General features: G+C 40.0%; 1 protein-coding gene across 1 annotated transcript; it reads left to right on the forward strand.

Annotated features, from left to right (window-relative positions):
* The first annotated feature begins 836 nt into the window (after positions 1 to 836).
* LOC141641217 (uncharacterized) lies at positions 837 to 14,247 on the forward strand. Its single transcript, XM_074449888.1, has 3 exons — positions 837 to 1,799; positions 8,741 to 10,046; positions 10,214 to 14,247. The coding sequence occupies exons 1-3, from the start codon at positions 837 to 839 to the stop codon at positions 14,245 to 14,247; spliced, it is 6,303 nt and encodes a 2,100-aa protein (XP_074305989.1).
* Positions 14,248 to 25,226: the final 10,979 nt, after the last annotated feature.

The raw sequence follows: 25,226 nt of genomic DNA on the forward strand, positions 1-25,226 counted from the left end.
TCTTCGCGAAAGCAAGAGCTGATCAAGCAATAGTAATTAAATATGTGCTGGACAATTTTTGTCAAGCATCGGGAGAAAAAGTGAGTGTCACAAAATCGAAAATTTTTTTCTGCTCAAACACGGATAGTTCGGACATGGATGCGGTAAAGAGCATCCTCGGGTTCGAGGACACAACCGACCTAGGGACTTATTTGGGGATGCCAACCATAAACGGTCGGGTAACCAAAGCCACTTTTTCAAATTTAGAAGAGAAGTTCAATAAAAGACTTGCAGGGTGGCAGACGAAATATCTATCGTTGGCGGGTCGAAACACTCTTGTCCAATCAACCTTGTCTACCCTTGCTAACTACAGTATGCAAACAGCTAAACTACCGCGTTCGATTTGTGATTCTCTTGATCGGAAAACAAGAAGGTTTCTATGGGGAGGGAATGAAGAGCATAGAAAGGTTCATCTTTTATCATGGGATACAGTACAGAGACCGAAGTCTTCAGGCGGCCTTGGTATTCGGTCATCTCGACAATCAAACGCGGCTTTCCTTACTAAATTGGGTTGGAGGGTTCTTACTGAACCTCGAGCATTATGGGCTAGGGTCATTCAAGCGAAGTACTGTAATGGGAGGTGCGATGTCGATATGTTTCAACCCAAACCAAATATGTCTAATGTTTGGGCCGGTATCACATCACAAGCAAAGATTATAAATAGCGGGAGCACGGTAGCAGTCGGGAATGGAAGGAAAACGCTATTCTGGGACCATTCGTGGGTAGATGCGGGATGTTTGTCTGACCGTGTAATAGCACCTATCCCCGAGTCTATACTATGAGCAACTGTGGCAGACATGTGGAGCGAGAGCTATGGCTGGAGATGGGAAGTTTTCTCTAATTATTTATCCCGTAATGACCTTCTCAAGATTGCAGCGTATTACCTATCGCCGGAACCGTATTTGGAGGACTCGCTCTACTGGAATGCATCATCTAGCGGAAAATTTACAATCAAATCTACTCTAACTCTCATCAAAACTGCCGATATGAGTCCAGAGACGGAGCCTATAGCGTGGCATGTCATATGGAAATTACCGGTCCAACAAAGAGTCCGTATGTTTATTTGGCTTGCTGCACATGGTCGTCTCATGACCAATTATAACCGGGTCCGTAGAGGGATTCACGATGATCCCATTTGCCCACGATGCTTCGAGGAAGACGAGTCAACCGATCATCACCTACGCCGTTGTCCTTATTCCAGAGAACTATGGGACCTTTTAGGTGAGTGTGTCGTTTCCCCTTCCTTTTTTACCCTACCATTTAAAACTTGGATATCCAAAAATGCTAGCGACGGCATCCCTTTAGCTTCTCATGATTGGTCCATGAAATTTGCGATAACTTGTTGGTGGATATGGCGGTGGCGAAATAATGTTACTTTCGGAAGGTCTGATGATAATCCATTGGAACCCATTCGGTTCTTAAGGCAACAATTCGAAATTACAAGAAAAGCTCTCGGCCCATTCTCCATTTTTATCCCAATACCGGGTACTGTGCACGAGGAGCGTTTTATTCGCTGGAATACGCCTCCACACGGATGGGTTTTTTTGAATACAGATGGTGCATCAAAGGGAAACCCAGGTCCTGCCGGCTGCGGGGGTATTTTACGTGATGAGACGGGTGATTTTCTAAGCGCTTACAACTTTTTGGGTGGCATTTGTACCTCCATGAGGGCGGAAATGCACGCCCTAGTTGTGGGTTTGAAACAAGCTCGAGCCTTGGGAATTCGCAAACTATTAGTTCATATGGACAATAAGACCTGTGTTAGTTTCATTCATGAAGAATAACTCTTGAGTAATAGTTTACGCCCCATCGTTCAACAATGCATCAATCTTATCAAGCTAGAAGGTTGGGTGGTTAAAGTGGATCATGTATTCCGAGAAGCTAATAGAGCAGCTGACTGGCTCGCTAACGAGGGAGTAACGGCTAGCACCAATGTTAATTACTACGATCATCCTCCGGACGGCCTCCGTTCGATTCTTCGTGAAGACATTTTAGGAGTAGCTATACCTCGTCTAGTTACTAATTAATTTCGTTTTTGTATCGGGGCTTCGCCCCTCTTTTGCACCAAAAAAAAAAAAAAATTGCTTTGAAGTTTCAAATATCAATCATCAATCTTACAAGATCTAATGGCTTAGATTAGGACTTAGGGATTCAATTATTTAGGTGGACTCATTTGAACCTCTCTCTCTCTCTCTCTCTCTCTCTCTCTCTCTCTCTCTCTCTCTCTCTCTATATATATATATATATATATATATATATATATATATATATATATATATATATATATATATATAAGATACGATGTTTTAAATCGGGTAACAAAAAAATCCTTCAAACAATTCAATCCGTATGAGCCAAAACAAACCAATTCAGTCCATTTTTTCAATCTAGACGTAAACTTGGTGAACGAACCTTAATCCCCTAAATGCTACTTCTGCATCCCCTACGACCGTTGCCCTTTCTTTCTTTGTTCACTTGCCATCGACTGACACCACCTCAACAAAACCACAAGACATACATACATAGTTGCATTCTCTAACTCTCCTTACTATTCGCCATCGTTGCCTTTCCGCCACACGTCTCCTTCCACTATTTCTGAGTATGTTATTCACCCTAATTTGATATATTTTTCAGTCATTTTTTCAGTATTTTTTTTAGTTCTTAATTGTTAATATGTCTAAGTAATTTGAAATTTGCAAATAATATAATTCATTTCCCAGTAACCCTATAGATTTTAATTATCAATTTAAATTTAGGTTGTTTTATTATTTTTGTTCCCAATTTTTTTTAGTGTCCACCTATATCACTGAAATCGAAGGTCCGCTACTGGAGGAGGTGGAAGTGGAAGAAGATGGGACGATGACGAAGAGGAAGAGGTTTGGTTTTTGGATCAGTTCGGTCCTAATGTTTTGGGGCCCTAGGCAAAAAAGTGTAGATTAAGGCCCCTTTAAAAAAAATATAATGTATGATAATTTTCTTTAAAGCACTAGATCTATTACTCGTGAAAATCATAGGGCTAGCTATGTTTTTACGTTGATGGTGTTTTGTAAACCCAGATTTGCGATCACATTAGGCTTTGAGGAAAAAAAAAGCCTCGAAAAAAAAAGCTTTTATTAATCAATAGGTATATATTGCCATAATATATCTCCAAATATATATTATGTTTATGACCACAATTTACTAAACTTTATCACAAACTAGTTTTAAACCCGTGCAATAAATGCACGAATCGTAATAACATATGCTATTATTGGACATGAACATATAATTAAATGAGTGTTATTAAATGTGCAATGATATGAGTTTGTGATACTATAAAAAAAGTCTATAATTAAAGATTCAACATACATATAATTTAAGTAATGATTTTCATTTTGACGACATAATACAGTCGTTACAGGCCGCTCTTTAAATTTTGATATTCAAAACTATGTAACTCCTGCACTTTACTTAGTTGTCGTGTCGCGTGTTTGACACGATATCGAATTGAAAAATTCGCACAAAATAGTCGTATCCACCTCTCGACAGTCGACACTAACCCTCACAACGCCTGTGTCAGAGACTCAGGGTAACTCAAATTAAAAAGATGTTAATTAATACTAATATAATTAGAGGAACTATTCTCAAGTAACAAAATAATACGATAATTATGTTTATACATTAAATAGTGTCGGGTGGATTTAAGAAATGTTAACAAAATGGAAAAGACAATTAATTCGTAGTGTAAATACTTATCAAATTTCAAAAGTAGACAATTATTTTGGGATAAATTTTATAGTGAAGCAGACAATAAAACTGAAATAGGGGGAGTAATTAATTTGAGTATTACCCAAAAAAAAAATTGGGCTAAGCCTCACTAAACTCTTGCCATATATTTCAACCATAATTCTATCAAAAAAATTTGAGTAATAAAACTGAAATAGGGGGTGTATCAAATTAATTTGACTTGCCATATATTTCAACCATAATTCTATCAAATGCACCTCGCCCTCTTCCTAAAATCTTTCACTCTTCCGCCTCCCTCATGCTCTATTGCTCTCCATCACTGTAACAGTGTAAAGTGTAAAACTCAAATTATTTACATGATTACTTTAATCAACTTGTCATGACTCTCCAATCTCCATTATATTATCCCTCCTAATTTTAGGCTCTCCCTCAGTGGAAAAATAAGGCCAAGAACAATGAGACTTGTTTATTTTTTCTTTACCTTCTCAGTCTTATTCAACTTGAACTAAAATTTTGGATTTCAATTCATCTTTCTTGAAATACTTTTCATGTGTTTTGTGTGTGATATGATAAATCTTAACCACCGCATCTATCTTATGAGGTTTGATTATATTATCAATTTTCTAATCATTTTTGGCAGTTTTGTACCATTCTAGGCGTCTTTTTTCGGTACTTAATACAAAAATATGAATTTCTCAATCATTCAGATTAATGTATTTTCTTAATTATGATTGTTTTTTACATTAATTAAATAGTTTTTGAATACTTTTATTATGAGGATATTCGTATACCTTAATTAAATGTGCCATGAATAAAATCTGAATGAAATTATGAAATAAATGAAATACTCTTGTGATTTTTTGAGTAAATTAAATGACCCATGAATTAAATTTGAATGAAATCATGAAATAAATGAAATGGAAAGTAACTAAAATTGAGTGAGAGAGTAATTAAATCAGTGGAATGAACATGAGGGGTCCCTACCAAAAGAATTATTTTTTCAATCCTAAAATTCGGGGACCAATAGGATTTCTTGAAAAAAAACCATCTTTTATACTATGTAGATTATTAATATTTTGCTACGAATTTTGTTACGTTTATTAGTCTTTTGCCATGATTATTGTTATTATTGTTGTTTTGTCTTCAATATCTTATCTATATAAATACAAGAACATTTCAAGCATCCTCATGCGTCCACGTCATCAAATACAATTTTTTTTTAAAGAAAAGGTGGGACCCGCATAAAGTAATCTGGAATTAATTTTCTCAAAAACCGTCATGTTTTGTACTTCAATGTTTATGTTTTGTACGTATCTTGCAAAATAATATTAAATAATAAACTAGTAATTTAACAAGAATTTTATATACTAACTATTAAATAATAAAATATAAATTTTTCCAATTTTGATTATAACAATTTTCCCATTATTAATAATTTTATTATTAAGATGATTATGATATATATATAGTAAAAAATGGACTCAGAGTTCCCATTAGTTCCTTATATTTAGGAAAAAAAATCATTTTTTAAATAATGGTACCGTCGACTTGAAATAAAACAATTAGTTTCACATTTTCGGAGTCGTTTGGTTGATCAAGGAACTTAATTTTCCTAGGAACTTCAATTTCATAGGAATTAAATTCTTGCATCCAATTCGGGTGAATTTGGCAAAAGTGTTTGGTTGCTAATGTAGTAATTCAATTCCATGTGAACTTTCAATGACAAAGAGCGGAGTAGGTAAGTCAATTCCTACATCATGTAAGCATTGGAAGTTCCTGGGATCTTCTAATTCCTCCATTTTCCAAAAAATATGGCAATTAAACAACTCATGTTTTTACAAATCATGTGATTTTGCAATTCATGTGTGTTTTAAAGTGTCAATCAAATAACCTCTTATTTTGCATATTATTTTCACTCTCTATTTTCAGCATTAAAACAATGTACATACATTTTTAGGAAAAAAAAATCTTTTCTAATCAAAAGTTGGGGTCCCAATTTAGGCGATTTAATTTCTTTCTCAACACATATATTTGCAATGAATTTTTCCTAAATAACCAACAAATACATACTGTAATTTAGAAATTTAATACATAATTACAATGTATTTCATCTGAAATGATTACGGATGACGAAAGTCACTTATCAATTTAAATCATATTTGCATTAAAAATCAGTTTTATACTCTCTTCATCCCAATTTTTTTGTTTCCTTTCACCTAAAATTAATCTTAAAAAAATATAAATTAAGACAATATAAATTACACGAAGGGAGTATAATTTTTATGAAAGACAAGATTATAATAGAATATTTAGCTCATTAGGCTACACTTTTTATTTTAGTAACTCTCTTTACGATAAGCCGAATCTAAAATATGAAAAGTCCAATCAAGATTAGTTATTAACATATGCTTTTAAGTTGACAACATGGTGTTTTATATTGGTGACGACAAACCTTTCAGAATATCACTAAAAGGGTTACTTTGTCCGTCCCAATCATTTATTTACCTTTAATTAAAATATCTCACACATTACACATTTTCATGTTTTTAATTTATTTATGATCAAATTTTGTAAAGCGTGACCTCTATAAATTAATTGGAAAGCTTGAATTTGATTAGAGATATTAGTTATTAATATTTTATGAATAAATATTAATAAATAATTGTGTTGATAATAATGTTTGAAAATCAAACCCGTGCAAAATTGCACGGGTTTAAAACTAGTTTTGTCTTTACTTCTTATACTCCCTCCGTTCCGGTCATTTGTTTACCTTTTACTAACTTTAAACCCGTGTAAAAATTACACGGATCTACTCATTCATTTTATTTGTAAAATCTAAATAATGAATGAAATTTTTTACAAAAATGCACAAAGTTCTGACTGAATAATATTTTATCAATATTTATTGATAAAAAAAAGTATACAATTTGTATACGAAAGCTTTGTCTATATTTATGTTATATTCTAAAAATTAGAAGAAAAAATTCACAGATTACTCGTATATTCTACGTCAATATCCTCTCTCTTAATAAAATTAACCTGTAACACCCGCAAATTTCTGATTATGACATTTATAATTTATTCAACCGTTCAATTACTTTATTTTATATTTTTAGATTATTTAATTTAATTAATTTTATTTTAAACCCGATTTTTATAAAAACTATATTTTTATAAGCTTGTTTATGTAAAAGTATAAATATATATTGTTAGTCGGATAGGATGATAAGGATAATATTAATAATAATAAAGTTCCGTCTTAAATTATAATAGGTTTAAGACGTATTCCCGTCTAGCATAAAACCGTCACATTTTGATATGTGAGACTATTTTAATCTCGACCAATCATATATCGACAACACTCACTTACTCTCTCTCTCTCTCTCTCTTTCACTCTTACTTAAAAAATCATTTTCATCATCATCATCATCATCATCACCATCATCATCATTATTATTATTATCATCTCACTCTCTCATACTCGTGTCCCCACCCCCTTACTCCTTCTTCCCCTTCTTTTCAAAAAACAAGCAGCAACAAAAACAACAACAACAATACTCAACAACTCCATTTGCACGCGAGCTTCAACCTAAGATCCCGACCTCATTTCTCACCCTTTTTCCTTAATTCTTGCGCCAAAACCTTCCTCATTCCCTTCTCCATCCGTTTATGTAAGAAATACGCCAACTTTCGTCTTGTTTAAGTTCGGTCGACTCTTATATGGCTCGAATTGGTGCAAGCTTGAAGGGCCCGGAGTAGGTTTGAGTCGGAATCGAGTTCATTGAAGAAATTATAAGGTAGCGGTGATAGGTTACTCGATAAAGTGTCGGGAAACTCGCCCTTTCTTACTCGGTTCTGTCTTTTTTTTTTGGTGTAAACCGGGGTGTTCACCGCGACAACAGTGTATAATCCTCTCGCCGCGCGTGCTCTCACGAAGAGGTAAACGACTGGCCAAAGAGTTTGCTCCATTCTCATTGGCAGGGATCGAACCCCCGACCTCATGGTTAAGGGATGAGGTGAGCAACCACCACACCAAACACATTTGGTTGTCTTATTTCCATCTTAATGTGCTTGTAAATGGTCCTGTTTTGGCACGGGATTTGAGCAGGGGATTGGACTGTGTTTGGGGCTCGATTTTATGCGCTTTATTGTTCTGTTTTTTGACTGATTTTGGGACGGAACATTGTTAGAACACATTGTGTTGATGATGCCAAGTCCCTTTGCTATTTGATTGTTTGTTCTTAGTTGAAATGATTAGTGATTGAAGCAATCAAATGGGCTTTCAACAATGATTCAAGATGATCAAGCTAATCAAGAAAGTCAAGACAATGTTATTTTCTAAGCCTTAGTCAAAAATGTAAGATTAAGTGCAACATTCTCATTTAAGTCAAGTATGGCAAAACCATGCAACAGTACGTTGTACTGTGGTTTCTGGTACTATCATACGGAGGAGGAATTTCGACCAAAATGTTTTAAATCTTAAAACTTTGCAAAACTTCAAACCATAAACATTTGAATTTTCAAAAGCTTAAAAATAATCTGAAACTTTGGAGTCACAAGCCCACTTGACTAAGCCTCTAGATTTGTGCAAACACCTTTTACTAAAATGGCAAAGAAGACTTGTCAAACTTCTAAAGTAAGAAAAGCTTTTTGCCAATTTGGTAAAATGTCACATGTTCAGTGTAGTAGCTTAAGTTTTCTGATTTCTTAAGCCCCAAGCATATAGTCTAACACTTACCATCACTCAAAGCTATCATTTTAATATTGGATTTAATCTTTCTAAGTTGTACTTATCTAAGACTAAATCAATTTAACATTAGATCACAACCGAGAATGAAAAAAGTCTAGGGTTCCTAGGGTTCCGTCTATAGAGTCTTAGGGTTTTCCTTTTTTTCTCGGGGCTTATCTCACGATTTTTGTCGTGAGATCGTCTGTTCTGTTCGTCTTTCTGTGCTTTGTGTGTTTTTCTATGCAGGTACCAGAGATGAGTAATACGCGGGGTTCGATTCAAAAGGGTAAAGGGCCATTGGAGGAAGAGGAGGAGGGAGATAAGACGGCTTTTCTGTGGGATGAGGAGACGGTTGAAGGTGAGATACGAGAACAATTCATGCTTGTTGGAAAACTATGGGCATCCAGAGCGATCAATATCAAAGCAGCCGTCGATACTATGGCTCGATTATGGAATCTGTCGAAGGCAATTTGTGGGAATGTTATCGACGCAAAAGAGAAAACGTTCGTTTTCAAATTCGATGGAGAAAGGGATAAGCAGCGAGTTCTTGAGGGCCAACCTTGGCACTTCGAGAAGTTTGTCTGGTGTTTCAACGAACCCAACCGAGAAGGTAAGCTATCTGATGTACCACTTGTTCATTTTCCCATCTGGGCGAGGGTTTATGATTTACCAATTACGGGTCGATCGAGCCAATCAAATATTCAACGGATTGGGGAATGTTTGGGTACGTTTGTGGAGGCTGATAATGGTCAGGATAGTGTGCTAGATAGGGCTGTGAGGATACGCATTATCCATGATGTCCGCCAACCTCTGAAGGCGACAGTACCAATCAAGATGAAGAATGGAAGGGTGATTAATTTTGATGTCAAATATGAAAGATTGCCCATCTTTTGCTACGGTTGCGGTGTGATGGGTCATGGTGAGAAAGATTGCGACAATGGACCGTATGAAGAGGGAGAGTTACGTTTTGGAGAGTGGTTACGAGCATCACCGTGGAAAGTCACAAAAACAAAAACTGAGGGATCTGGGAAGGCGAGGAGGGACCTAAATGCGAGCTTTGATGAGGTCCAAAAGCGGGATGAGGAGCTTGATATTGCACACATGATTGAACGGTTGAAGACTATAGCAATTGATCTAAAATTAAAGAAATCCATGGTGCAACAACAGTCTCATCAGGAAGAAGCAACAGTTATTTTGCCATCAGGAGGTTCAGAGGAAAGGGGGGAGGTTCTGGTGAATGCAAATAGAGAGGTGGAGAGCCTGGGGAACGGGGGCCTGACGATTGGGTCTGAGTTGGTGAAGCAGGTGGGTGGTTTGAACGAAGGGGGGATTGAAGTAAGGGAAATGGGGGAGTCCTTTTCACAAATTATGGAGGGGATGGGAGAAGAGGCTGGTGATGGGATTGGGACTACTGATGTTATGTCGAGTGGACAGAAAGGGAGTACAGGGGGGAAAAAGCGGGAGTGGAAAAAGTTTGCAAGGGAGGGGAGAGTTATGACATACACGGAGGAGGCGAGGGTTATTATTGGGAAACGTGACAGAGAAGAGGAGGGTACCGTAGGGGGGGAAAAGCGTGCTAAATTAACCAACGACGGGGGCGTCATGATACCTGAGGCGGAGGTTGAGAGAACTCAACCCCGCCGGGCCCAATGAATCTTATAAGCATCAACTGTCGGGGCTTGGGCAATCCCGACACGGTGAACGCCCTACGTGCTTTAGTGCGTAGGGAAGCCCCGGCCATGATGTTTCTTTGCGAGACGAAACTTTGTGGTCGTGAGATGAGGAGGGTGAGGGAGAAATTTGAAGGGTATGATGGACTTGATGTTGATAGCATGGGAAGATCTGGGGGGCTCGCGTTTATGTGGAAAAGGGAGATCGACTGTCAGTTTGTGTCGGCTTCGGTGCACCACATGGACTTTCATGTCCGTGAGAGTGACAAAGAATGGAGAGTTACGGGTTTCTACGGTTGGCCATCTGTGTCAGACCGTCACTTATCATGGGATTTACTTAGACTTTTACATCGGCAGTCAGCTTTACCATGGATATGTGTTGGGGATTTCAATGAAATTCTCTTTTCGACAGAGATGAAGGGGGGCAGTAGAGCACAATGGCAGATGAATAATTTTCAAGCGGCGGTTGATTATTGTGGCCTCAAGGATGTCGCATGGGAGGGATATCAGTTTACTTTCGATAACGGGCAAGTTGGTGCAGCGAATAGACAAAGCATGATTGATAGGGCTATGTGCTCGGAGAGCTGGCTAGAATTGTTCCCTTATGCGAAATTATATCATTTAGAGAGGGAATGGTCGGATCATGCTCCAATTAAACTTACCTTTGATCGGAGGGAAATTGGGGGGAAGACTAGAAGCAGATTTCGATTTGAACAAATTTGGGTTGGAGAACCGGGGTGCGAAGAAGCTATTGAACGGGGTATGGCACGGGGGCATGGGAGTTTGATGGAGGGGCTGAAGGAATGTGCGCGAGAGTTGCATGCTTGGAAGAAGATAAACATAGGAAAAATTAGGCGATCGTTAGAGACTAAACGAAGGCAGCTTGCTCGGCTAAATGGCGAGACCCGTTCTGAAGTGAATGTCCAAAGGCGAAGGAAACTCGTGGCTGAAATAGCGGACCTCTATCGTCAGGAAGAGCAGTATTGGAGACAAAGGTCTCGTGCTTTACGGCTAAAAGATGGGGACAGAAACGCCAAGTTCTTTCATTCCAAAGCTGGTGAGAGGAAGAGAAAGAATTACATTGGAGCCCTAATCGATGATTCGGGGGCGGTTCGAGCTGGGTATGATGAAGTCTCTAATGTGGCCAACTCTTACTTTCAAGACCTATTTACCTCGTCGATGCCGGCTCAGTTTGATGATATATTAGTGGGGTTAGAGGGCAGGGTCACGGATCAGATGAATAGCTTGCTCAAAGCCGAATTTCGGGAAGAAGAGATAGTTGAAGCCTTAAACCAAATGCATCCTTTGAAGGCGCCGGGACCAGACGGAATGAATGGGTTATTTTACCAAACCTACTGGCATGTGGTGGGGCAGCGGGTGGTGGCTACTGTTCTCGGCATATTGAGAGGTGAGTTATCTCCTGAACAGATCAACAAAACCTTCATCGTGCTAATCCCGAAGAAGAAAGCGCCGGATAAAATACGTGATTTTAGACCCATTAGCTTGTGTAATGTTGTATACAAGCTTGTGTCTAAGGTTCTAGCCAACCGATTGAAGTTATTCTTGGGCGATATCATTTCTGAAAACCAAAGCGCGTTTACGCCAGGCCGTCTCATATCTGATAACATCCTAATTGCTTTTGAGGTTTTTCATCATATGAAGAATAATAGAAACTCGGAAGGGTATATGGCGATCAAACTAGACATGGCTAAAGCTTATGACAGGGTTGAGTGGAGTTTTCTTCACGGCGTGATGAGGACGATGGGTTTTGCAGGGACATGGATACGTCGGGTCATGGATTGTGTGTCTTCTGTCACATTTTCGGTCCTTATTAATGGGGAACCATCTCGGGAATTTCGGCCAAGCCGGGGGCTGCGTCAAGGTGATCCGCTCTCACCGTACTTATTCCTCCTTTGTGCCGAAGCGCTGTCAAACTTGATGAGAAGAGCTGTTGAAAACAATAGTATACATGGGATTCGGGTTGCACCCACAGCACCGGTCATCTCACATCTTCTTTTTGCGGATGATAGCATCTTTTTTGCCCGAGCAACGGTAGAGGAAGCTGAGGCCATCAATGGTATATTGCGGCAATATGAAATGGCGTCGGGTCAATTGGTGAGCTTAGACAAGACGACTGTTTCCTTTAGTAGAGGGGTCTCTGAGGACCGAAGAGGAAGTGTGGCCGAGAGGCTTGGGGTCAGTGTGGTTGAGGAACAGGCGAAGTATCTTGGGTTACCGACGGTAATAGGACGGTCAAAGAAAGTAATCACTGACATTATTCGCGATAAACTTTGCAAAAGACTTCAAGGATGGCGTGGGAAAATTTTGTCTAGGGCTGGTAAGGAGGTTCTTATAAAGGCAGTGGCCAATTCACTCCCTACCTATGTGATGAGTGTTTTTAAAATTCCCGCGAACTTTTGTGATGAGCTTCGTTCGATAGTGTCACGTTTTTGGTGGGGTCATGATGATAACAAAAAAGGAATTTTTTGGGTTGCTTGGAATAAGTTGGTAAAACCCAAGGCGGAGGGAGGTATTGGGTTCAGAGATTTCCGGCTTTTCAATCTCGCTTTATTGGGTAAACAGGCATGGCGCCTAATCACGAATTCGGGTAGTTTATGGTCTAGACTGGCGAAGGCTCGATATTACCCTCAGGGCGAGTTCATGACGGCTTCCTTGGGACATAATCCCAGCTATACATGGCGGAGTATCTATGAGGCTAGGACGGTAATGGAGCAGGGACTCCGGAGGAGAATTGGTGATGGGATGGAAACGTTGATATGGGGACATGCTTGGGTGCTGAATACTCAGACGGGTCGTATCATTTCACCTTGCTTGCCGGGGAACGAAGGGTTGCATGTGAGCGATCTTCTACGTGATGATGGTAGGGAGTGGGATGCGGAGAAGGCTGCTCAGCTGCTCTTGCCTTTTGAAGTAGACCGGGTGAAGAACTTACGCATTAGCCCAAATAGGCAGAGGGACATTTGGTTTTGGGGCAGAGAACGGGATGGTATGTATACGGTCCGAAGTGCATACAAGATGCTAGCTGGGGAGGTGGGTGATATGGCGAGCTCGTCTGACTGGGAACGTAGTAGATGGCTTTGGAATCGGATGTGGAAAGTGTCGGTCTGGCCCCGCGTAAAACTCTTCTTCTGGCAAATGTGTAGTGAAGCACTGGCAACGAGAGCGAACATTGCAGCCCGTATTGGAGGTGAGTTTTCTATGTGCCCGTTCTGTTCTTCTTGTATAGAGTCGAGTCTTCATTTATTTATGGGGTGTGGGGTGGCAAAATGGGTCTGGGAAGAGCTGGGCATTTCGGGTGGTAGGGACAATGAGGGAGGGGATATTCGGACTTGGGTGGAGCAGGTGTGGTCGGAGTTAAGCTCTACGGAGTGTAGTACCTTTATGGTTGGCTGCTGGGCAATTTGGGAGCATCGCAACAAGGTTATTTTCGAGGAAGCTAGGATCGATCCGGAGGGAGTCGTGCGTAGGGTAAGGGATGTGTTAGAAGAAGGAGGAGGGTTGGATTCCAATACTCCAGGGAGACGGAGGGGGAGGGGAAGGAGCGAGGGTGGGGATGCGAACAATGGGGAGGGATGGATGGGAGCCAAGGATGGGTATGTTAAACTTAACGTGGATGCGGGTGTGAAAGAGGGCGAAGGTGTAGGAACGAGGGCGGTTTGTCGAGATGGGCGAGGGGATGTTATGTGGGGCCTGACCGTTATTCGAGATGAGAGTTGGGAGGTGGATGAAGCGGAAGCTATAGCCGTTCTCGATGGACTGGAGGAAGCAGCTCGGAATGGTGTGACGAAGGTGGAAGTGGAAAGCGATAGCCTTCTCGTGGTTGAAGCTCTGCGAGCGCGTAAACAAGGCCGGAGTGTTTTCTTCAATATCATTGAGGATATCTTTGTTTTAGTTTCTAATTTTCAGTCAGTACGATGGTCACATACTAGTCGTCTTAACAATTGTGTTGCTCATGCTTTAGCACATTTAGCTCCTAGAGTAGTCGGTAGGCATGTTTGGTCCAATGTATTGCCTATATCGGCTAACGCTGCTGTTTTGTTTGATAAATCGTTAATAAAGTAATGCCTTCGGGCATCTTTCCCTCAAAAAAAAAAAAAAAGACTAAATCCACTATAAATAGAGTGTCTTAGTCACATTTATTTCTTAAGACTTCCAAAGCATTTATTGTAAAAACCTTGCAAATCATTTGTGCATTTAAAGCTTTGTTCTTCAAGTGTTTGCAAAACGTTTTTTTGATTTTAATGTCTTCAAATTGTTTTTCGAAAAAGCTGTAAAACCTCCAAGTATCAGTTCGTTGTACTGTGACATAATGAGTTTGTTCCATGATTCTCGTGTTAGATCTTCATTGTAATCTCCATGTTCATTTATTGAACTTTTGAGATTTAAGATTCTGTAACACCTTGAGATAGAACCCATAAACTCTTAAAGCGGAGTAGCTTTAAGTTTGAGTGCAACCGGAGTAGGTTGGCGAGTTATTTTCATCGTACGTAAGGGGTTTAGTAAGTTTGAGTAAATTTCTAAACAAGCAATAAAATAACGGTTGGACGTAGGCCTCGGAGTAGAGGCTGAACCAATTTTTAAAATGTCGTTTGTTTGTTCATTTACTTTTACGTTCCTCCACTTTGCTATTTCTCGCATGTATCTAATCAAGTTCTGTGTCACAGTCACCTATACTGTGACATAGAACTGCTGTACCTTCTCGTGAACTTCATTCAATTAAGTTTCTCAAGCCTTGTACTTCAATATTCTTATCTTAAGTTAATTAATTAACCAAGTTAAGGATATAAATTTTAAAAAGGTACACCTAATTCACCCTCTCTTCCTCTTAGGTGTTAATCGTTCTTAACTCTTCAATTGGTATCAGAGCCTCGTGCTCTTGATATTGGTTAAATCCAAAGAGTTGATCCTATAGTTATGGACGATTCAAAACACACTAAGTATCCCATTTTCAAGGGAGAAAACTATGTCTGGTGGAAACATCGCATGGAGCATTATGTTAAAAGTGCGGACTATGAATGTTGGTTGATCATTCAAAAGGGTCCCCTCAAAATCGAAGTGACTAATGCTGATGGCACTAGTTCCTTGAAAAGTGAGGATAAGTATGTTGAGGCCGATTATAGGAAAATCGATAAAAACTCTAAGGCCATGTCCATTCTTCAATATGGGATCGGTGACCAAGAGATTAATCGTATATCTGGATGTGCTTCGGCCAAAGAGATTTGGGACACCCTAATCCTTGCTTATGAGGGAACGTCACAAGTCAAGAAATACCGTATTGATCTTCTCATGCAACTATATGAGATGTTCAATATGGAACGAGATGAGTCAATTAATAGTTTATCTTCACGTTTTTCTAGTATTGTCAATGACCTTAAGAGTTTAGGTAGGAGTTTTCAATCCGAGGATTTAGTCCGTAAAATCCTTCGTAGCCTAACTGAAAAATGGCAACCGAAGGTTACGGCTATTGAGGAAGCTAAGGACCTTTCTCTGCACACCCTTGATGAACTTATGGGCTCACTTATGGCTCATGAGTTAACTCTCATGAAGCGTTCTAGTGAAAACTCTAAAGGGAAAGGACTCGCTCTTAATGCTCTCTCAAGTGATGAGGAGGATGAAGACGATGAGTTTGCAATGTTCACTAAAAACATTGTTGGCATGATAAATGGTCGAAAATCTCAAAGGTATAGCAACAATTCTAGTAAACGCCGTTTTCCTAAGAGAAGATCTAACTCCACTGTTGGTTGCTTTAAATGTGGTGACAAAGGTCACCAAATCAAAGAATGCCCAAAGTGGAACGATATCAAATCTAAGGAAAAACGTGACTTTGCAAAACGTGATTACAAAAACAAAGTAATGACTGCTATTTGGGGCATGTCTGATTCTGAAGAGGACCATGTCCTTGAGGATGAATTAGACGCCAAACTTAGCATCTCGTCTAGTTCCTCAAAAAGTGCTTCCAAATCATCAAAGAAAGAAGATATCAAGTGTCTTATGGCTCACTCCGCGGACTCAGACTCTGATTCAGACAATGAGGTAATTAAGCTCAAGAAAAAGGTTCGATCTTTCTCTAAAGATAAAGTTTGTCTTCTCCTAGATCAATTTATTGATAAATGTCGTGTCCAAACTAATAAGTTGGAAGCTATGCAAATAGAAATTGAGGACATAGCTGAGGAAAATGTCATTTTAAAAGAAAGTCTAAATGAGAGTGATCAACCTAGTTTCATGTTGAGTCTTGAGAAAGAAATTAAGAAGCTTTGAAAACAAAATCTGTTTTTAGCTAACAAGGTCGATGAAACAAGTGCAACAGATCCTTGCACTGTTGCATCCAGTTCCAAAGGAAATGTGTCGTCACTAACTCAAGAACGTGACCAACTTTTCATTGACTTAGCAACTCGTAACAACGAAAAGGATGATCTTGTTAAGATTGCTGAAATATTAAATGATGAGTCTAGTCATGTCAAAAGTGCCTTAAAACGAGCTCAAAAATCAAATGATGACTTTCTTGCTCAAATTGAGATGTTAAAAAGGGCTGAACAGACTCATGCCACATAGGTCTCTACTGTGGAATCTGAGTCGAGAAAAGAAATAGATACTCTCACGAAGTGTCTTTTTTAACCAAGGAACGTGACACTCTTCTAGCTGATCTCAAATTATGTCAAAGGGATAATAAACTATTGGAACAAATTGGGATGTTACTTAGTGATGAAGCAAGACTTAAAAAACAAGCTTTCGACAATTTAGGTAAATTGAATCTTAATCATCTTGCTAAAATCGAAACATTGACTAAAGAGCTAGATGAGGCTAAGATGTTCTACTTAAAATGGGAAGGAAGTCAGAATGTTTTGGAGTTTCTCTTGAAACAATCACAAGAATATGAAAAATTTGCAAAGAAAGCTGGACTTGATTTCAAATGCAACAGTAGCACACACTGTTGCACTCCAAACCAGGATCCAAGTCAAACTGACTTCCGAAGAAGAAAGTATGTTGGTCTTCCTGAGTACATCATTTGTAACTATTGTGGCAAAACAGGTCATGAGTTTAATGGTTGTAAAAAAAGAGTCTGTGACTTAGAAAGAAACACTAAAAATGTTAAACAAGTATGGATCAAGAAAGAGGAAGTCAAAAAGGTCGTTGTTAAGAAGGAGCCCAAACTTGTTTGGGTTCCTAAACTAAATGTTTGATTTATTATAGGCATTAGTGAGGGGCAGCAGCAATTGGTACTTAGACAGTGGATGCTCTCGTCACATGACGGGAGATGAAAACCAATTCCTCTCGCTAGAAGCCAACGATGGTGGCATGGTGACTTTTGGCGACAACAAGAAAGGTGAAATCATTGGTATTGGAAAAGTTAGTAAGTCAAATTCATTATGCGTGGACAAAGTGTTGCTTGTCAAAGGTTTGAAACGCAATCTCTTGAGCATTTCACAACTATGTGATCGAGGTAATATTGTTGAATTTCTTGCTAGTGAATGTAGAATCATCAATGGAAAAACTAGAGAACTTATACTTGAAGGTAAACATGTCAAAGATGTCTATATGACTAACTTATATTCATTATCGGGTCAATCACTATCATGTATGAGTGTTCAAAAGAACGACCCTTGGCTTTGGCACAAGCGACTTGGTCATGTAAATGCTAAGACACTTAACACCCTCAAGAGACCTGATCTAGTTGACGGCATTCTGTAGATACCCGTATCCGTCGATATTGGAATTTATAGAGAACCCGACAAACACCCGATGATGATAGGACACATGTATTCTTTAGTTGTCATTGTCATTATTTGGAGCTCGTTTTACGAGGTAGAATGGGCGTCGTCGATGAAGTACTTTATTAATTTAAATGATATTTAAATTAATGTTTTTTAGTGAGTTCATTTTATTAATTTAAATGATATTTAAATTAAAGTCTTTTTTAAGGTGATTTCAATTTAATTTATCTTATTTTGAATTTTATTTTCCCAAGTTTATTTTATTGAAAATAAAATAAATATTCGATTTGAAAAATCATTTTATGAACATATTTGATTTGAAAAGTCATTTATTTTAATGGATTAATTGATTTGAAAAATCGATTTTAAAAGCGAAGAAAACTCGTTTCAACCATGTGTTTTTGAGCTCGATTTTAGCTCGGTTTTTGAGCCCGTTTCCTTTACGAATTGGCACGAATCTCGAGTACACTAACCAACCTAAGCCTCTACCCATCCACCCTTGTTCGAACCCCCTATCCATGGCCCAAATTCCATCCCCAAACACCCCCCAACAGCCCGCGCATAACCAATGCAGCCCCCTGTTTTGCGTGCCAATTCCCAAGCCCAAAACCCGCTCCAAACACTACCAAGACCCGTACCCATTAACCCTAACCCATACCCTAGTATCCTACCCATATTATCCTAGCTTAATCACCAAGAAAACCCCTCTCAAACCCTCCCAAAACCGGCTGGACAGCAGCCATACGGGATGAAGCCCGATTGCCCCTCCCTCTCTTTTAACCTACTTTAACTCCTTATAAATACCACCCCTTCACCATACATTCATTCCTCTAAGTTCTCCATACATCCTACCATCACCTACAAGCTTTAAACCTCAGAAACAAACCCTAAACATCCTCCAAAAACCCTAAACAAAACCGACACACAAACTGAAACTGTTTGTGTGTCCTCCTCGAAAACCCTTTCGTTCCTCCATCAAACCTTCATAAAAATTCGAGTTTCTTGCTCCTAATTAACCACATAACATCCATCTACACATTAGAAAAAGAATTACGAGCCAAATTGCCCTTGAGAGTACACGAAATCCCTCGAAAAACAGAGTGAAATAACACTCTGTTTTCGCGGTTTCTTCTTGTCTGTCCAGTTCTGTTTGTGCTCGTTTTTCGTGCTCAATAACCCAAAACGAGCAGGGGTTGCTTTAATATTCTTGTTCTCCTCTCTTTCTAATTTCCAAAACATCTTTCGAATCGAATTTTCGTCGTGAAACGAGGGAGATATCACTGTTTTAAAATCGCTGTCCAGAAACTTTCCAAAACGCGTGTTTGCTTTATTCTTCGTCGACGACGGCCTCTCGAGATAAAATCTACCATCGATTACGACCCAAGACGGTGTCAACGATACATGTAGGTTGAGGGTGCATCAAATCATCCTCTTCTCCCTTTTATTTCGTTTGTTTTATGCTCGTTTTTTATTGTCTTTTTTTGTTTGTTTTTTCGTTTGTTTATCGATTGTTTTAAATTAACTATGAAACTAGTTAGTCCGAGTATGAGTTAAAGTACCACCATGAACACCCGCGTTGACTTGAGATGGGAAAAGAAACCGCTCCTTCTGTCGGTCGTACACCCCCGTCTCATTTACATATCCTCGTGTTCAAGGTAGGGCATAAATAAAACAAGTGGTCTAACTTTCGTCGCTTTCGACCCCCTTATTGTTTCGGCCACATCGACATACCCTAGGACCCGTTGTATGTTAGTTTAACCTCTGATTGTTAACCTATGACGTATTTAGATGACTTTAAATTAATTTAATAATCTAATTAGACACGATAGGTGGCTTCGACGTAAAGTTATAAAATCAATCGACGACTCTGTAAATAATTGAATGCATCTCTCTCTTTCACCTAATTTCTCGCTAGTATAAGAGTGCGTGATTAGCACCTTCTTATTAACACTCGATGAGTTAAATTAATTAGCGAATTTGACCTAATTAGACCCTTTAGGCCGTGTAGAATGCACCCTCATGCGACAATCAATCAACATCGTTTTTAACTCGTTCTCTAACTTGTTTCCTATCCCTTTTCGCAATCATTCGATCTAACCAATGAATCTAACTTAGGAACTAGGTTGGCCTTTTTTACTGTTGGTTTGGGCCGTGGCTTTAGGCCGTGGGGTGGGCCACGTCTTTCTTTGTCTCGCTTGTTTTATACCTTTTGTTCTTTGTCGTTTGTTAGCTTGTAATTTATCGTTTGTTTATCGAGTTGTAATTTTCGAGTTTGTTTTACTTCTTTTTCGAGTCAAAACCTCTTCAAAAACCTTGGTCTTGTTTGGTTAGACGGTTGTTCCCAATGCTTGTAGAAGCGTAGTAAACCGCATGTTGTCTAAAGCAACATGGCCCGGTTTATGCTAATGCATGCTTTGGTGCGTAGCCCTATGTCTAATTCGACGAGATTAAGCGCGAGCACGCATTACGAGGAGTGACCCAAGGCCGTGGGTCATGTGAGCCGTGGGCCACCCCTCATGTGCACGGTTTTCTAGGCCAAACGGCCGTGTGTGTTGTCGCGTATTGTTTTGTATGTAACACTTGTATTTAGATCGAGTTGTATCTTTAATTTGTTGTTGTGTCGGCATGAAATGCCTGGTTTGTAATAGGTAGATCCCAACGGCTCCCCATTCCCCCTAAGCCTTGTTTGTTTCGTTTGAATGTTGCTAGCTCAATCAACCCACATGCTAAATTACAACTTTGACAAAGTTAGTTTAGTTGCATCTAAAACGACATAGAAATTGTTGTCACATGATAGGGTTAAAACAACGTTTGCATATCATACATCGTAGTAGCTATGACCTTGTTTGAAATCCATACTTGACTTAGTAGAGGCCGTTATTGACGGGCGGGGTTGGGTGTCCTTATGGGCTTCCCAACACGTACCCTCACCCCTTACTCAAGATCTATGGTTTGTGGATCCGTCTAAATACCATTGGATTACGAGAGTCATTCAAATCGAGTGATATAGGGTACAAGTCTTTATCTTTAATCACTCGTAGTCGATTGGCTTTATGCTTTTCGATGAAAGGTGTAAAGTTGACTTGAACGGTTCCAAGTTCCCAAAAAACTTGGTGGCGACTCTAATTGGTCTTAATTCGATTCGAAAGAACCTCGAGTCGATTATGTCAGGTGTGGATCCCTCGGACGCAGTTCCCGAGGGCCTTGTCCACGATTTGGCGACTCATGGGAAAAGAGGACTAGTTACACTGTGTTTCTAGGGTCTTTTCCTCCGAGGTGAAACTTGAAAAGAAAGTGTTGGAAAGTAAAACATTACTCATAGTGCTACGATTCATGCATAAACCCTTAAGGACTTGCCCGGGCCGTCCCAGCGTTTCTTCGTGATGCGTGGGGGGCGACGTCCCACTATGCCAGGAAGCTGCACATTGCTCGCTTCCACTTCGCCTCGCGTGGTTCTTGGGAGTGGGGACGATCTTCTAGGTACTTTACCTTAAGACACCTTGCTCTATAAGACCGCAAAAGGATGGAGGGCATAGACCTTCTTGTAGAAGACTTGCCGAGACTTAGAGATGTCTAGGAGCATACATCCTTATAACATGAGAATGACAATGTGCAATATGTTTTCCCGAGTCTTTTTTTCGAAAATTCCCATGTCCTTTTCAAAACCGAACTTTTTGAACAACTTACTTTCAAAATAGCATGGTTTTAAAAACGCGGAATGCTGCCCAAATAGGACTAGAATTTTCGGCCCAAAATGAGCTTTTATAGCCGGCATGCTGCCCATTTCAAATCTCATTTTCAAATAAATCCTTCGTTTTTTCCAAATCCGATCCAAAATGTTTCTCGAACCTCAACCAAGCATGAAATGCGTCGAGTCGTGTCCGGGTCATGGCCGTGTTAGGCCGGGTGTGTTTCGTTCTAAGAGTCTAGAACGCGACCTTGTTGGGTCACCCAAGCTCACCTCTTGGGCCTTGAGTCATGTTGGTCGACCTTTTGGTCTAGGATAGTCCACAAAAAACGTCCAAGCTAAGCCCTTTAGGACGTTTTCACTCGAACCCATGGGCTATGTTAGCCCAATCACGGGTTTAGTCACACCGAGTCCAGTTTAGAATCGTGCTATGACAGTTTGAGTCATGTCGTTTTGTCGAGTCTAAAATGAACCGATGTCTAAATCAAACCGTGAGTCGAATCCTTGTTAATCAATCTCAAGTCGAATCTTTGTTCGAGTCAAGTTGGGGTCGAGTCCTTAAGTGTGCAGGGGCTCTTACTTTAAATATTGACTCAGTACGGGGTTTTCTTGTAGAAAGGCCGCCAAAAACCCGACGTCAAGCAATGGAAGATGCTATCAACAAGCTCACGGAGGCCGTGAACCTCATGATGACCCGAATGGATGTGATCGAGTCTAAGTTGGTTGAAGATCCCTCTTCATCTACCCCACCTCTGACTGATTTGGAGAAACGGTTCAAGTTCATCGAGGACCGTTTGAAGCTCTCCCAAGGGAAGAATATCCACTATGAGAATGCTAGGGCCTATGCCCCAGTTCAGGATAAGTTGCCCACGAACATGGTACTCACTGACATTCCAAAGTTCAAGGGCATCAAGATCCAGATCCACCACGTTAAGGCCTATAAAGGGTACTTAGCACTGAAGGGAGTACCTGCTGATATGCTCTCTGAAATCTTCGCCCAATCTCTGGGTGAACACCCAAAGGCTTGGTTCTACAATCTTGACCTCAAGAACTTCCCCACTTTCGAAGATATTACGGTGGAGTTCTGTAAGCACTATGCTGACAATGTTGAGATTCAAACCAACATAAGGACTTTGGAAGTGATGACACAGAAGGAAAAAGAGGGCTTTACTGAATTCCTCGCAAGGTGGCGCGCTGAAAGCGTAAAACTAGCTAAGAAGCCTGATGAAGTTGAAATGGTAGATAAGTTCGTAAAGAATCTACGACCTGTTTACCGCAATGCTCTGAAATACCAGAATTTTGGCTCTTTCAAAGAATTGATAAGAATCGGGATAAAGGTAGAAGATGACGTCAGAATGACAGAGGTTGAAAAGCCGAAAGGGTACCAAGGGGCCTCATCGTCTAGGACCAAAGCCCCAGCAACGACCCATTTGGATGAAGCCATCAATCTCTTAGAAGGGCAATCGAAGAAGTCGCAGCGCCAAACACCTAGGGCATTCACCGATATCGGATGCACTTATACATACGCTCTCCAAAGGCTCATAGCCCAAGGAAAGCTGAAGCTTATTGGTCCAACTCCGGACCCTCCCGCTGATCAACAAGGTAAATGGTATAAACCAAATGCCTAATGTGCCTTTCATCAAGGGAAAGGCCATGATACTGAAAGGTGTTATCGACTGAAGCACGAAATTCAAGACATGATTGAGAACGGAACGCTCCCAATCCCAGCCATAAAGCCCAATAATATCACCAATCCATTTGGCGATCACGCCAACTTTGTTTCTGTCGAAGACAATGTCGATTATTCCCATCTTATCCGCCCATGTCACTTGAAAGGGGTGTTTATCGGGAAAATATTTGTGGATTGCTTTGAATTCTCGCCAAACCCGAAGAATGAAATTCAAGTCGGGAGTCTTGCTCTAGAATGTACTCCTCTCTTTAACGAAGTTAATAAAAGACAATTCGATTCACCAACCTTCATCACTGGCGTAGATCCTCAGAGGACTACCTCGGGATGGAGGCAGACCATCAAAGGGATCAAGGACTAGAACCGAGCATCTAAGTTGACAACTGAACAAGGGAAAGCTCAAGACCAGATTTGAAAATTATGAGTCGGATCTGTTTTCTTATCTTAGTCGAGTCGAGTCTAGGACTTTCTTTTCTTGAAGTTGAGTCGTTTGTTCCGCGATGACCTAGGGTGTGTCCTAGGAATCGTTTCTTCGAGTCTGTTAAGCATTTTTCTTTCCAATAAAAAGTTCCAGTTTCGTTTCCAAATATGTCTTGTTTCCAATCCTCAATCACTCCGAAACATGATAAAACGCACAACACACTCAAAGGCATCCCCGGGGTAGAAATATGTCCCGTTTCAGAATGTAAGGTACAATAGGATCCCGTGTTTGTTTCCTTTACCTATTCCATGTCTGGTGGTAGAAAACCTCCATCTGAACCAATGTTTGTGACAAGCTTTTAGATGATTCTATGACAAACCCGGACTAGCTCCTTGTTTCCCCTATCGATGATGGAAGGCAAGCCTTTTCCCCAACAAAATCATCCCATCTCGAAGAGAGAAGATATCAACCCATTCTAACAAGGAATTGTTAGTTCCTACCCAAATTAGTTGGCGAAGCCCAGTTTTCAAGGTGTATCCGTTCGTGACTAAGGGAATGAATAGAAGACCATTTTCAAGAAGAGAAGAAAAAAAAAAAGATGAAAAAGAATGAAAAGATGAGAAAAAAAAGGACGAAAAAAAAACCAAAAGAAAAAAAAATGAAAAAAGATGAAAGAAAAAGAAAAAAGAAAAAAGATGTTGAAGTTATTGCGGAATGCTTTTTGGTTGAATGTCGAAGTTACGGAAGTCAGAATTCAAGTCAAGTACCCATAGTTGAGGTTCAATGGGCGAAGCCCAAAAGCTTAAGTAGTAACCTCTTTACCCTCTAAGTCCTTCCGGAGACAGTTACAAAGGGATAGTCGGGAATTTTGAGAATCATTCCGCTTGTGTTGTTACACCCAGCCTTTAGGGTCCAGACATGGAAATTTGAACCCACATCATTTTTCAACCCATTTGCACTCGTGGTTCATCAAACCCGACCCATTCCAACCACATCGCAGACCATAACCCTTGGCCTTAGCACCACAAAACAAACCTTCAGAATGATGGTTAACCATTCCAACTTGTTATTACCAAGCTCCACATCTCAAAAGATCCAAGCCTTTTACACCTAACCCCAGACACAGGATTTAACGGTACCTTACAGGCTAGAATGGGATATGACATGATACCTTAGGTGAAACCTTCGAGTGTGTACACACAATCAAAATGCCATTTTTATGCACCAAGATCGAACTACGTCGGATTTGATTTCGCTCCACGCGAATACGTAGGCAGTCCTTCAGAATAAGGGATTCAATCCACTCATCAACCAAGTTGTCATCTTGTCGGTTTCGTACGGGTCTTAACCAAGTCCAAATGAAGCCACCTTTGTTTGAGTCGGTCTTAGCACTCGATGTAGGCTAGGATGAGGATATAGGTTTGGATGAATAGTATCGAGTCTCAGAATGAGCTTTATCTAATGGTTTAGGCAAAGATGCTGAGTCACATAGATGTGGGTTTGTGTTGGGAACAGAAAATATGAAAAACCCGC

This window comes from Silene latifolia, chromosome 1, assembly GCF_048544455.1.
Source record: "Silene latifolia isolate original U9 population chromosome 1, ASM4854445v1, whole genome shotgun sequence".
NCBI classification, from domain to species: Eukaryota; Viridiplantae; Streptophyta; class Magnoliopsida; order Caryophyllales; family Caryophyllaceae; genus Silene; species Silene latifolia.

Excerpts from the sequence above, each read along its gene's own strand:
- LOC141641217 (XM_074449888.1), top strand. The coding sequence starts at position 837 with ATGTGGAGCGAGAGCTATGGCTGGAGATGGGAAGTTTTCTCTAATTAT. Across the intron at positions 1,800-8,740 it reads ATATGGACAATAAGACCTGT|GTACCAGAGATGAGTAATAC; the intron begins GTTAGTTTCATT and ends TTTTCTATGCAG. Across the intron at positions 10,047-10,213 it reads ACGTGACAGAGAAGAGGAGG|TGCGTAGGGAAGCCCCGGCC; the intron begins GTACCGTAGGGG and ends TACGTGCTTTAG.